Consider the following 14,504-nt stretch of genomic DNA (forward strand, 5'->3'; position numbering starts at 1 on the left):
ATACTAAAATTTCACTAACCTTTGTGCTGGTAATTCGTGTATTGGTTTACTGTCTTTCCAAGAGTTTTGTCATAGTATGAATCGACTGTAGTAACGCATACAGCATAATCCATCCTGTTCTCCCACTTCTCTCTGACAGAAAAATAAAACAGTTGCCATAAAATCCTAATCATCAGCTCTAGAGACCATTGCTTGGAAGTTTGTTCCACATGAAGGTCAGTGTTACACACAAGCAGTTCAACCTACACTTTCAAATCTCTCTTCAGCCACATTTCATGAGCAGAACTCATCAAAATTGAAGGAATCAACAAATTAACTTTTTTTTTTAAGGATACCAGAAATAATTTTTTGATTCCTATTAGTGTCATCAGAGTGGTTAAGAGCTCCAGCTGCTGCTATGCAATCAAGGCTCCAACCCCCACTATTCACTAAAAAGAAACAGAATAGTTCTTAAATTGGTATTTCATATATGTTTACATATATTTCTATATTTTTACACATATTTAATATCTTCTACAGTCATTTTAGTTGCTTGCTGAATAAAAGCATTGAAATTGTAAGAAAATATCCAAACATAATGCAAACACCTCTCAGGTTGGTTTCAAGCATTTTTAATCACCATGTAGATTAAAGATCACTTATATAAGGTACACATTTACTCAAAAGTTCCACAGGACAGTTACTCTTTTCCATTAGTGAATAATTATTCAGAAGTTCCCAGGTTGGTGCCTAAGTAAAAATAACCAACCACCAAGAGTCAGTCCATTATTTTCTGCTTGTCTGACAAAGAGTTAAAAAATATTAAGCCATTCTCCCAGAAAATTATTAATCATTCAATACATTCAAAGCAGAGGATACCATCTACAAGCAGCATCAAGGGTATTGTAAGAGAGGCTGTTGTCATTATAAGGTGTCTGAAGTAAGTTCTTAGAACAGTTGTCCTAATATCATTATTCTACCATGATCATTCTGAACAGGAAAACCAAGACTCTTGGGTCCAGCTTCCAGTAACCCAGAACAGTGGCACTGACTCTTCCCACAGTACTGATCCTTGGCCATTTTCCAAGGAATTTTATGGGATTTTCTCCCCGTCACCACCTTTTAATGTAGTTTAGCCTACACCAAACATGCAATAAAGTATCTTCAGTGTATCTTACATAAGAGGATAAAGCCAATAGAAAAAGAAGTTATATGGCAGTTAAAGGCCCCATAGTATTTTTAGTACTTTTGGCTACCCAGTGGCATAGAGTTGAGAATTTCTGTTGAACACACACTTATTCGTGATGACTACTAAAAAGGACTACTCATCACTGCTGAGGTAATGAATTGCTTAACACACTGATGTCACGGGACAACTGTTTTTACTGTTTGCTCACTTCCAAACCAAGGTTTTTCACCTGAAAATGTTCGTTACACAGGTAAGGATCGCAAGCAAAGCCTTGAATTGCAAATTCCAGCTCAATTTACAAACGCGGTTCTCGAGCACTGTGTCCACAGGTTTAGCAGGCGAAGTGTCACCACTGTCAATCTCGTTTGCTTTAAGGAAAACAATGCCTTTTGTCTGCCCCACTTAACGGCCAGATGAAAAAGTTAAAGCGCTCCAGGCAAGGGACCGGGAGGTCGCCCCAAAGCCGGTGCTGGGCCAGCTCCGCCCCGCTCGCCCCGGTTCCAGCCGCTCCTGGGGGCCCGTGGTCTAAGCTCAGGGCTCTGCTTGGGCCGGCGTCCGGGAGCGGAGGGGCCACTGAGCTGCCGGGAGCTAGCGGGACGGCTGGGACAGCGGACTTCGGCCCGCTGATGCTCAGGCCGGTTTCGAAACAGCACGAAGTCGTTCTGAGTCCTCTTTCATGGAGGCCAAAGGGTGCTTTTCTGTGCCCTGCGGCCGCAGCCCGCCCTCCGCTCCGCGCCCTCCTGTCGGGGGCCCCACGCCTCGCAGGGACCACCCCCATCCTCAGCTCTGGGCAGCGCCGCCGTGGATTTCCGCGCAGGGCGTGCGAGTGAGCGGGGCCGGACCTCTGGGCTGAGGAGGCTCTTAGGGGGGGTTCCTGGGAACTGTGAAGAGGAAGAACTAGGGGAGGGTGGGAGAGCGGAGTGAAGCTACAGGAGAAAAAGGAAGCGGCGCCCCGTGGATGCCGTCCAGCCGAGGGGACAGGGACAAGTCCACCATCAACCTCCTCGGGGCGGCTGCGTGGAGCCGGTCTCGGGAATTTGTGTGGAGCAAGAGCAGCTGCAGGGGACCCCAGGAGGGTGGCAGGCAGCCCGCAGACCTGGGGAGTTCACAGCAGCCTGACGCCCCAGGCCGGCAGATACGGTTGTTCATAAAAGGGGAAGTAACAAGGTAAGTAGGCTCGAACAGTTCCATCCGTGGAAATGAAACAGCACAAGGTTTCTGTAAGTGAATGAACTTTTTTTACTAGCAGGAGTGAAAGGAAAGTTCATCCGAGAAAACGAGTACAGTCCTGTGCCACCTTTTAGTAAGAAAGCGTGGATTATGTGTCAGTGATTCATTAATGCCGGTTTTCTTTTAGTGAAAATACCCAGACATTTTTTTAAAATACAGGATTTATATTACAAAATGAAACTCGAATGTATGAAAATCAACATTAGCAACCAAATTAATTTCTGAAAAAATAGATTTCACAAGCACAATACAGGATTCAATGTTTTTCCAGGAGAAAGCTTACTTGTATCTTTCAGATGAGCAGTGCATTACAGTGTAACATTCTCCGGATAGGTTGCTGTCTCTAGACTCCATGGCAAAGGAGTGGACAGAAGATAGGGGCAAGGGAGAAATAACTATCTACAAGCCAAGGATAATTTTCATACCAAAGGGAATGTTTTCAAGGCGAGAGAGCAAGAGAAACATACTTCAGACTGACCACCAGCATCCCTACCCCTGACACACGGGCTGTGAAAATCTTGCATTTAGACTCTATGCAATGCAGAGCTAAACCCGTGTTGCTTGCAAGGCTCACGGTCTATTCCGAAGGTAAAACATTGCCATTCCTACTCAGCATAACGATCTGGTGGTGTTAAATTTAACTGCACTCCTGCAGGATCTCGTTTTAGTGATAAAATAGAAAGTTGCAGATGAACAGATACTCTCTTAGCCAGTCCTAGGAGACATGCCTCAAAACCCAGTAGGATTCGCCTTAGGGATAGCTGAAAATGGGTGTGACTCGTGCATGTTTTGTAAAGTTGTTGTTTTAGATTTGGTCTGACAAAAGGTGCAATGGGCCACCATTCCCACTGTTGTGAACTGGCTATGCAGTGTCACTGACCTGTCGTAAACTTGCAGAGAAGTTTATGACATTGTTTATCTTAAATTTTTACCTACTGGAAGCAGATAAAGAGAGACAACGAAGTAAGCAAATGCTTCCACCCTTTATGATGTTTGCAAATACTTGAAAATGTGCTTTGCATATCTGTCTCAGGAACCAGAAGCAAATCTATGCATAGACTGTATTAAACTAATAATAAACCAGCAAGTTTCAAAGTTTGTTGGTTTACTGGCATTGTTGGTGGCTTTTGGATAGTGAGAATGGGTAATATATATAGTTTTATCTGAAAATTACCAACATTTTAGAGGTCACACACTGACTGTATTAATGCTTACATCTTAATTAGGACTTCTATTTGTTTTTCTAGGGTAAACCACTGGATTTTTGTTCAAAACTGTGCAAGAGTGATACTTACCAGTAAAGATGTCATACCTAGCGAAAGGGGTTCAGCACTGCAGTCCTGTGAAACAGATGCACAAACTAACAGGAACTCTGTTTAAAGCACGCATATTACAGAACGTATTTGGCCCCAGTGAACAACAATTCAATATTTCACGTGCATCATCTCACCTTAGTTCTGAAAAGGCAAACGCTTACAATTATATCGTTGTTGGGGCTGGATCAGCAGGATGTGTGTTAGCCAACAGGCTGAGTGAAGACCCTCTCAGTACTGTACTACTTTTGGAGGCAGGCCCTAAAGATACCCTTCTAGGCAGTAAAAGACTGATGTGGAAGATTCATATGCCTGCTGCATTAACATACAACCTCTGTGATGAGAAATATAACTGGTATTACCACACAACACCACAAAAGCATATGGATAACCGAATTATGTACTGGCCCCGAGGAAGAGTGTGGGGTGGCTCCTCCTCCCTCAATGCCATGGTATACATTCGTGGACATGCAGAAGATTATAATCGATGGAGCAGGGAAGGGGCTACAGGATGGGACTATGGACATTGCTTGCCCTATTTTAAGAAGGCACAGTCACATGAACTGGGGCCAGATCAGTACAGAGGTGGGAATGGACCCCTGAATGTGTCAAGAGGGAAAACAAACCACCCTCTTCATCGTGCATTCCTGGAAGCAACCCAGCAAGCTGGGTATCCCTTCACAGATGATATGAATGGTTATCAGCAAGAAGGATTTGGCTGGATGGACATGACTATACACCAAGGTAAATCATAAAGGGGTCCTTAAGTAACTTGTATTTCTGGACGACCAGTGGTACTTCTGAAAGAATTTTGGAATATGGACATATAATCTGCTCTGAATGCCATGCGGTTGCTTAGGTTACTGAACAGCTATGGCACTCTATTTATGCCCTGTTCATTTCACAGCAGCTTGCTAACAGTCTGGTGAGTATTTCATAGAAAAATGCATTGGCAAATCTTGAGCCATAATTAAATTTGGGAAGGAGAGTAGATTTTCAGAATGTCATTGTAAATTTTGTTATGTTGAAATAAAATCTTTAGCTATTGTATCAAGTCACCTTTGCTTTCAACTTTATAAAACTCTGTGAAGGTTTTTTCTCTGTAAACATCCCAATGGTTACTGGCCAAAATCTTGAAGAATACAGAGCATGACTGGTTTGATGTTTAATGGAAATATACATTTTAGGTCAAAGATGGAGCACAGCTAGTGCTTACCTTCACCCGGCCATATCACGCCCAAATTTGTCAGTTTCAGAGAAGACACTTGTAACAAAAATCTTGTTTCAAGGAACAAAATCCATTGGTGTCGAATATGTGAAAAATGGGCAAAGGAAAAAGGTAAGAGATTTTTACTTTCCAGCATGAAAGGTATGATTCAATACAAAACTATTTTTTAAACTCAAACTTCTATTAAAAGTAGCACTTCACTCTGCAAAAGGTCTGCTTTTCAGATACTATTGTTGTCTCTTCCAGTGTATAATTCCTTGGCAGTTATTTCACAGTAGCTCTGTATTTATTATGTATCAATTTAGAGATTAATGTCTTCATTATATTTTCTTCTCTGAGTACTGAGGGGACAAGCCATAACTTGATGTTATGCAAGAGTGTTGTGTAGGGTTTGTCTGGAATTTATGGTGCAATCAACATGAGCCAGTAGTGTGCTCATGTAGCCCAGAAGGCAAACTGTATCCTGGGCTACACCAAGAGGAGTGTGGCCAGCAGGACAAGAGAGGTGATTCTTCCCTTTTACTCTGCTCTTTTGAGACCTCACCTTGAATACTGCATCCAGTTCTGGTGTCCCCATCATAAGAGGGTGATAAAACTGTTGGAGCAAGTCCACAAGAGGGCCACAAGGATGAACGAAGGGCTGGAGCACCTCTGCTGTGAGGATAGGCTGAGGGAGCTGGGGTTGTTCAGCCTGGAGAAGGGAAACCTTATAGCTGCCTTCCAATACCTACAGGAAAGATGGAGAAAATGCTGTTCAGGCATAGGAAACTCATAGATACTGCAGTCCGATTGTCTTAAGGGATAATGAGGTATTCACTTCTACTGTGCTGTTATGTGTTGAGTTTTGGAATAGTAACAATAAAATTTGCTGATGAAGCATGCCTTCTGTTTGTGGAACAGGCATTTTCCAGTCACAGTCCAACTCCCACTGAACCTGCAGTCATGTGGAAGGAAGCTTGAACTGCCATTACAACTTAACTCTGTGGATAAACAGTTCATTTTATGCAGCTTTCAATCCCTTGACTTCTATAAGACCTAAAACATTCTCATTTCCCTGAACTAATTATTATTACAGCTAATTATGGAGTACATAACTAGGAAATTACCTAAAAGGGATTTGTATCTTAATAATTTAAGGTATTTAGTCACAAACAACTATGAAGCAATAAAAAAAGTGTAATAGTAATCTCCTAAGGAGTACAAATTTTGATGATTTGAGTTCAGTAAGGCTTGCAAGACTCAAGGAACACGTGTTCTGTGGCACCACTTGCTAAAAGTTAAAATGCAATGTAATTAAACTGTTGCTTCATTTTCCAATGCACAGAACAAATCTGCTGTTTTCTAAGTGGGCTGGTAACGGTAACACGAGTTGCACAAAAGTGAATTGATTTAAGGAGCTACTAAATGTCTGTGAAAAAAGTGTCTCTACTTACTGTTCTTGTGCCATTATCAGGATTAATTTTGTTGAAGAACATTTTGGAAAGCTAATTACATACGATCGAAGACTTTCTGAACACTGGACCACTTTAACTGCAAAATTCTTGAATTGCTATGAATTTTCATACATATTAATACATGTATGAATTATACATAGCAATATATATATATCTCTTTATAGCCTACATCATAAAAAGTACACCTCCAAGTATTTCCCTTCCCTTTTTTTGCCACCCAACGTCAAAACTGCAAGACATGTCAGCTTTTACTTTCTGGAAAATTTTATGCCTGTCAGGATGGAAGAGCTAATAATTTTATTGCATTATGAGTATCAAGATGAAACACTTTTGTTTCTGCAGGCTATTTTAGGCAGGATCTCTTATGTAAGTCATCAGTGAAGTTAAAATGTGATAAAAATCTTACTCAAGCATGATTCAAAACCTGTTATTTCAGTAAATACTGGGTTTCCAGAGGGTTCCCAGGACTTCACCAAGCCATCTGACAAAAGTAGGTAAGGCAGGCCAAGCAAACTTGGAGTTTCTGAGTTCAGAATCAAGCAGAAAAGTGTATTTTAAAAGGAAAAATATTTTAATGTATCATAGATTAAGTAACCCACGCAAAAGTGTTTCAAAGTCAGTTTATGTTAGCTTTAATCACAATTAAAGATATTGTATGGGCTGGGAATAACTATGGTGCTACCTAGAACAACTGGCACCAGTTCTGTGTGTACCATAGAAAATAGAAATAAGTTATATTTGTATCACATGCAAAATGCAAATCTACTTAGTGATTCAGAAGTCACAGATACACCATATATTAGTCTTAACATGCTAATGATTGCCCAGAGCAAGACAGTAACAAAAAATGTCAGCACTGGCTATCCGTCAGCAGGATCAGATAAAAAGTGTGCTAACAATTTATCAAAGTGTATCTTCTTACTAGTGAAAATGACATGCACCATCCTTCTGTGCAGCTGTGTGCTCGAAAAGGACAGGATTTCCACAAGTTAACATGAACTCCATCCTAATCTCTTAACACTTCACTGTACTGCAGGAAAAAACAGCACGTTTTCATGTTGCTTTAGAAACTGAATGTCTCATCTAAAATAAAAACAAGCTGCTTGATTACACCTTACCTTCTAGAAAAGTGGAGAATGTAGATGGGGCAAACACCAGGTATGTTTCCTTGAACCCTTGTGGGTTTTGCTTGCTAATGAGAGGAAGGTCAGGGACATAACTGTGCTTCATTTTTTCCTCTCTAGACACACTGATCTATTAGAAATCACAGATAAATGTTATGTTATGGTCTTACTTTTGCAAACATGTATTGCTTTCAAACATCAGACCAGCTTAGATAGCACTGCAGTTTGCAATAAATATAAATTGTTGCTTACTTTTCGTTTCTTCTGTGGTGCAGTTATTCTTTCTTAAGGAGAGGTGAACCTTGAGTCTTTTACTTCTAAGAGTTACTATTCAGTTTGTAATCAGCTACCTAACTCAGTGTGTATACAAAAGGATATCTTCTGTTTCAACAGCTTAGAGTGACTAGGAAAGGGAGGGGGGGTGTTCATGAGCCACCTCATTAGAATAAAAAGGGATAGTTTGAGCAAGGTTGGGCTAACTCATGTCATCCTCTTCTAAAGAGCAGAGGGAAAAAGAGGAGGGTATCAGTATGCTTTTTACTCCACACTGTTTCCCCTTTTAACAGTGAAAAACACTAAGAGGGGTGGTTCTGATCCTAAATTTAAGAAATGTGGCAACCCGGAAGAAGTAGCCCCAGATACAAATGACACAGAAGGATCTTGGTATTGCTAAATGAGAATATTCTGGGGCAGAAATCCTTGGAAGAAGATGTGTCCAAAATACTTGCAGAGGCGGTTCTAGAAAAAGCACAGAAAACCATGTGAAAGGTAGAGGAACAGGATATAGCAGCCTGTATCATAACCAGCAGAGCTCAGACCTGAACTGTTTGATGAAAACGCTGTCAGCAAACAGAATCACGTGGAAACTTACAGTCAGAATTTTCTCAGTAGTGTTTTAGTGGTTGAGGGGCTTCTGAGGACTATAACGAGCTAAGAAACCAATCATCAAACTTGGTTGAATTAAGAAAAGAAGCTCTTGATAATTTTTGAGCTAGTTCGTCTCTGAATTCAAAGTCTTCCTTTGGAAGATATTGTTCAGTTTTAGTTTACAAACTGTTACTGAAAATGGAAGAGACAATTAACTGACTGATTCAAGTATCATAAGTGCATTTTTTTTCCCCGGCAAGTAGCACAGGGGTTTATTGGCAGCCATGGCACTGGCTGATAAAGAGTGTTTGCATGACACAGAATTGGAACAGATCGTAAACATAGGAATAAATACACAAATTATCTAAGCAAAAGACTGATCATTTCTCTCTGCAGGAACTTCTGGCAAGACAGGAACAGGAATAAATTTAGAAGGAGAAAAATGTGAGGGAAGGGTCTAATCTGATCTAATCTGGATCAGAATAGCATGTCTGAACAGAAGCTCTTGACATGTTTCTTGCATTCGGCTCAGGTTTAATAATATTAGGACTTCTGTGCTCATTTCCTTTTAGGCTTTTGCCAGTAAAGAAGTTATTTTAAGTGGAGGTGCCATAAATTCTCCACAGCTGCTGATGTTGTCTGGGATTGGCAATGCAGATGATCTAAAAAAACTGGGGATTCCTGTTGTTTGCCATCTTCCTGGTAATTTTCTTATTTCTTTTAAACTTATATCTTCCTGTGGATGCATTTCAAAGCCCATTAAATGAAATGAATCCATGAAATTCAGTTGTCTGAGTAATTTTTGTGTGTGAAATAACTTTTTTTTTTAACCTCTTTCTTTTCTCTCCTCCCACTTTCTACTCCTCCCACCAGGAGTAGGGCAGAACCTTCAAGATCATTTAGAGGTGTATGTCCAGCAGAAGTGCACCAAACCTATTACTCTGTATAATGCACAAAAGCCAGTTAACATGGTGAAGATTGGTCTAGAATGGCTTTGGAAGTTTACAGGTATGAAACAAAGAATGCAATCATTCTACCATTAATTAATTTAGAGTTACTACAGCCCTTTACCCATGATTTTAAAAGTCTGGGAGCCTTCATATACAATTTTGTTCATGTTCTGGGAAATTACTTAAGCTTGCACACAGATTTGAATGACTTATTAATTCCCTGCCCCCCCCCCAAAATCAGAATATTTTAAAGCTATTATCTCAGGTAACAGGATCTGGTTTTTAACATATTTATATCTTATTTTAAGAAAAAAAACGACAAATTTAAGAAAAAATTGTAAAAAATCTTGGTGCTACTGAGAAAAGCCATTGTAAAAAAGGAAGAAAAAATTGTATTTGAAATAGATACCAATAACTGAATTAAGCTGAACAGAATTAAGTTTTCTGAAGTACTGCCCCAGAAGAATTAGTTTGTTGCTCTCAGCAGAACCCTTTAGGCTTGCACATAAATCACAAGTTTCTTTTGTTGTAGTGACACATTTGTCTTGCAGTAATTCAGCTGTACCTTTAAAAGAATCTGTAAAAGTACTCATCTGAAATGAGTAAAATAGTTTGGCCAAAGCTGAGCTTAAATTACTCACTGAATTATTTTCTTAGTATCTGTCAATTTACGCTTTTTGCCATGCAAGTAAATATTGAGGGCTGACTTACAGCTTTAAACAATGTGAAATTAACATAATACAAAGGAGATTGCAGGTTCTTCAGCTTTCCTCTTCAGGGCAGGTACTGTGCATGGCTCTGCCTATTTACATGTGGCCAATGGAATAACTACACTGCATGTCATGGCACATGCAGTACAGTAGTACCAGGATGGTGCAGCCAGTTCCCTCTATACCTGCTAGGATCCTGGCACCAAATCCACCCCTGGAGTTAAACTGTAAGCCTGACAGTGACAGTGACATCCCACTCTCAAATAAGTGGGATTTCCACAGTTATGCATATTGAAAGTGCTACATAGTGCTTAAAGTTTAAGCTGTTCATAAGGGATTTGCATTCCTTGCAATTACCACTGTGTGCGTATGTGTGTATGTATACACACACATTACTGATGGTAGTGAAACCAAGGGTTAAGAAGAAATAGCTTTCTTGCTTTTCTGAGGTCTTTTAATGGCATTTCCTCATTTCTGCTCTCTAGGTGAGGGAGCCACTGCCCACTTAGAATCTGGTGGTTTTATCCGAAGCGAACCAGGGGTTCCTCACCCTGACATTCAGTTCCACTTTCTCCCTTCTCAGGTTATTGATCATGGCCGGGTTGCTTCCACAATGGAAGCTTACCAGGTGAGTTGCTGAAGAACATAATCCAGTAATGTTCTATAGCAGTTAGCAAGGAGGCTTATGCTCTGCTGTAAATATTGATAATTTTGCTATATACAGAAAAAGCCCACCTTTGTTCACTATAATAAAAAAGAGCTGCCTTAACCACCTACATTAGGAAAATACATGAGTTTGTTATTTCATACTGCTACCAAAATTATGTTACTTTTGATCCCTGGGAAAGTAGGCAAGCACTGAACTGCTGTTTAAGTATTTGCACTACTGAAATGACACAATGCTATTGAATAGGACACCATTGTGCCTGATGCTGTACAAAACTAAACTAAGGCGTTTCTTGTTCCACTGCAGTTTAGACAGAGGTTTAAGCAAGAACGTATGAGGCTGCTAATTAATTCACTGGCACAAATCTGAGCCTCATTTTGGACTATGATCTTTATCCAAAAGTCTCTGGTACTGCTGAGGAACCCTCACTGCATGTACATGTCTCTTCTTGCTAATACCTTTTATTCAAGAGATGACAATGATTTAGTCTGCTTGCTGATTTTATTATGAGAATGCTCTGATACTGCTAAATTGAAATGGATCTGCTTTAGAGTAAAAGAGTATCTGTGAGCTGGTAAGACAGATACATTCCTTTCCTCTCATAGAATATGATATTTACAACAAATTTATATGAAATGGAAAAATCAAGGGCATTTTCCATTATCTCCCTTGCCTTTAACATTTAGATTTGCTTGATCTGTAAAGACTGTCCAAACTGGGGTGAAAAAAAAAAATCATACTGAATTTGGAAATATGTCTGGTGGGATTGTATCAGGAGTATAGCATGGGTGTTGCAGGTCCATGTGGGACCCATGAGGAGCATGAGCATGGGCTGGCTAAAGCTGAAGAGTACAGATCCAAATGACCATCCCATCATTGAGCCTAACTACATGTCAACAGGTAAATGCAGCCTCTCCTTGCTCTGCTGTCAGCTTATTTCTTCCCAGTTTCAGTAGCTGGTTTTCCTATCTACTCCACACCGGTTCAGAAGTGCTGGTTGACTCATTGTTAGTTATTTCTCATTTATAAAAGTCAATTAGTATCAAAAGAGGCCATTATGCAAAGCACTGTATAAACCAAAAATAATTCCCTGTTAGTTTGCTGCATCACACTGTTAATTTCATCCCCTCCTCTGCTTGTGAAGGAATGACTCTCATTTCCTTTGGGCCAAGACCAGTGTGCTTGGCTAGGCAGTGGATACAGTGAAGTAGCAATTCTTCATAGCTCACCTATTCCCTTTTAGGATTGGGCTATGTAAGTGACAGTTTTGTTCATACTGAATGTAAATACCTGTTTGATTATGGCTTTCAGCATTAAGTGAGAGAATCTCTCTCCGGTCCTTCTTTCTTCAGTGCTGGTTTTTTTCTCTTATGCATTCTCTATGTATTAGTAAATTGAGGGTGTACTTACAGTTTTCTTATGTTCTCTCCATACAGAAAGAGATATTTGGGAATTCCGCCAGTGCATCAAGCTGACCAGAGAGATCTTTGCTCAGAAAGCTTTCGAGAAATTTCGTGGGCCTGAAATTCAACCAGGAAACCATGTTCAGTCTGACAAAGAAATAGATGCTTTCGTAAGGCAGAAGGCTGATAGTGCTTATCATCCTTCCTGCACCTGTAAAATGGGTCAGCCTTCCGATAGCACTGCTGTAGTTGATCCTGAAACAAGAGTAATTGGCGTTGAAAACTTGAGGGTAGTAGATGCATCAATAATGCCCAGTGTTGTCACTGGAAATTTGAATGCCCCAACTATTATGATAGCAGAGAAAGCTGCAGATATAATTAAGGGCCTCCCATCTCTGGAGGAGAAAAATGTTCCTGTATATAAGCCCAAGACCTTAGAAACACAAAGATAAACAAATGTTCTCATTCTTTCACATCTTTCGTCAGTATCTTGTACAGGATATGCCAACAAAGTCAATACCATGCAAAACACGTATCCTGTGGAAATAACTATGAATTTGAATCATTAGCTTATATCAGACAACCTATTCATACTTTTTTTAATTACTTGGCTTAAGCTGCTTATTAGTTAAAAATTACCTTTTATGATACTATTCAATTTTTTTTTTGGACGAGCAGCTGTTTGTAAATGCCAAGACAGTTTGTGTGCATAAGGCAGAAATACTGTGCAATCACATGAGGAAGGGAAGAGATTCATGTGTGCTATTTTGAAAATCATTATGGTATGTCTTGTTATTTGCAGGAAGGATTTTAACTGCTGTGAGAGTGTTAGCCAGGATAATACCTAGCCAGTAATCCCCACATCCTGCAACGAATGGTTAAGTGAATGTAAGCATTTATGCAGCTTTGTATTCCCAGGCTGAGGTAGTTTGTATCAGAATTCATAGGAGAGGGAAGAACCAGCATGTTTGGAATTTGTCAAGTGTGGGTTTTTGAGAGGAATGTGCAATTTATGAGTCCTCACTTTACCATTCTCAGAAGTCTTAACTGTATAGTATTCAGAAAGAAGTACATTGTTTTTATCAGAAACTTACTTGTCTAAAAAATGCAGAACAGCAGCTGATATTTATAAAACAATACTGGAAAGGGGGAATTTCTCCTTGCTTTTTTTTTTCCCCAAGGAGCTTAGCAGAATTCAGTTCACAGTTTAGGCTGATTTAGTTGTACCAGTTATTTAGTGCAGTAAGAGGTCTGCACTTCCTGTTAAAGCCCTTGAAGTTACTAAGCTTAGCTCAAACTTGATGGTTTGAGAAAGATATTCCCCAACAAAGACTCTGGTTATTATCACTGAAATTTTATGTTAACAAAATACAGCCAAGCTAGATTTAAAATGAAAGGCTACTCAAAATAACTGCATAAAGTCAGATGTGGATGATGTGGGAAGTGAGCTTTTTTGATCAGAAAGCAAGTGATTTATTCAGTGCTACAGTTAGGGCGCTTAAATCTTTGCTTTCTTCAGATTTGTAAAGCAAGATATGATCTTTCATGGCTGTTTTCTATTTCAATTAAAAAAAACCAACAACATAAAGAAACTGAACTTACTGAATTGTTTGGATTTATTAAGTATTCAAAATTAACTTCTGACTAAGCAGCTGTCATTACAAAGTAAAAGCTTCTGTAGCGTAAGACTGCTCAGGTCTTGTGGTAAACAGAATAAACTTTTTTGCAGAAAAATATGGAATTTTCTACCATTTGAGAAGATGGTAAAAAAAATTTCTGACTCAGATGTTGGCTAGAGGGATAACTGCAAATGTTTAAGGCAGCTCCTGCAGCACCTTCTCTAGTCCGGGGCTTGGAGAGCACCATCTTCCACATAGTACTGGCAGCACTGAAGGGACACAGGGCTCTGTGAGCAGGAACACCGTGAAGGGTGGCCAGGCTGAAGTCCCTCAGAATGGTCTTGGGGCACCTCTGGCAGTGAGGCAAAGCTATTTTGTGGCTTAGCCTCTTCCATTTTCTGAATTCTCTAATTTGTACTAAAGCTGTCCATAACCCTCCTCTTCCTGCTTCTCTTTCTTGTCACCTCCATCATCCGACTGCTTAGCGCAGCCCTTGCTGGGCACCAAGTGCTACAATCTCCGTGCCCTCTGCAGCCGTAAGCTCAGCCATTCTAACTTGGACGTCGGTGTCACCCTTCTTTGTCCAAGGATATGGATGGTCTGAGTCACCAGGGAGGAGACCAGGGAGCTGTCATCTGTCCTGGCATCTTGCAGGACTGTGGGAGCAAAGCAGCAGACGAGAAGTGACAACCCTGTGTCCCCACCAGGAACTGCACATTGCCCCCCATGATTCCCAGATCCAAGAGGGAGCCAGGGGACAGGTGGCTGGGC

At 40.3% G+C, this 14,504-nt stretch overlaps 1 protein-coding gene across 1 annotated transcript; it reads left to right on the forward strand.

The window, feature by feature from the left end:
- The first annotated feature begins 3,701 nt into the window (after positions 1-3,701).
- Positions 3,702-12,566, forward strand: CHDH (choline dehydrogenase). Its single transcript, XM_054387520.1, has 7 exons — positions 3,702-4,455; positions 4,899-5,050; positions 8,957-9,086; positions 9,258-9,392; positions 10,530-10,672; positions 11,509-11,611; positions 12,148-12,566. The coding sequence occupies exons 1-7, from the start codon at positions 3,702-3,704 to the stop codon at positions 12,564-12,566; spliced, it is 1,836 nt and encodes a 611-aa protein (XP_054243495.1).
- The last annotated feature ends 1,938 nt before the right edge of the window (positions 12,567-14,504 follow it).

This window comes from Indicator indicator, chromosome 15, assembly GCF_027791375.1.
Source record: "Indicator indicator isolate 239-I01 chromosome 15, UM_Iind_1.1, whole genome shotgun sequence".
Taxonomy (NCBI): Eukaryota; Metazoa; Chordata; class Aves; order Piciformes; family Indicatoridae; genus Indicator; species Indicator indicator.

Excerpts from the sequence above, each read along its gene's own strand:
- CHDH (XM_054387520.1), top strand. The coding sequence starts at position 3,702 with ATGTCATACCTAGCGAAAGGGGTTCAGCACTGCAGTCCTGTGAAACAG. Across the intron at positions 4,456-4,898 it reads GGACATGACTATACACCAAG|GTCAAAGATGGAGCACAGCT; the intron begins GTAAATCATAAA and ends TATACATTTTAG. Across the intron at positions 9,087-9,257 it reads TGTTGTTTGCCATCTTCCTG|GAGTAGGGCAGAACCTTCAA; the intron begins GTAATTTTCTTA and ends TCCTCCCACCAG.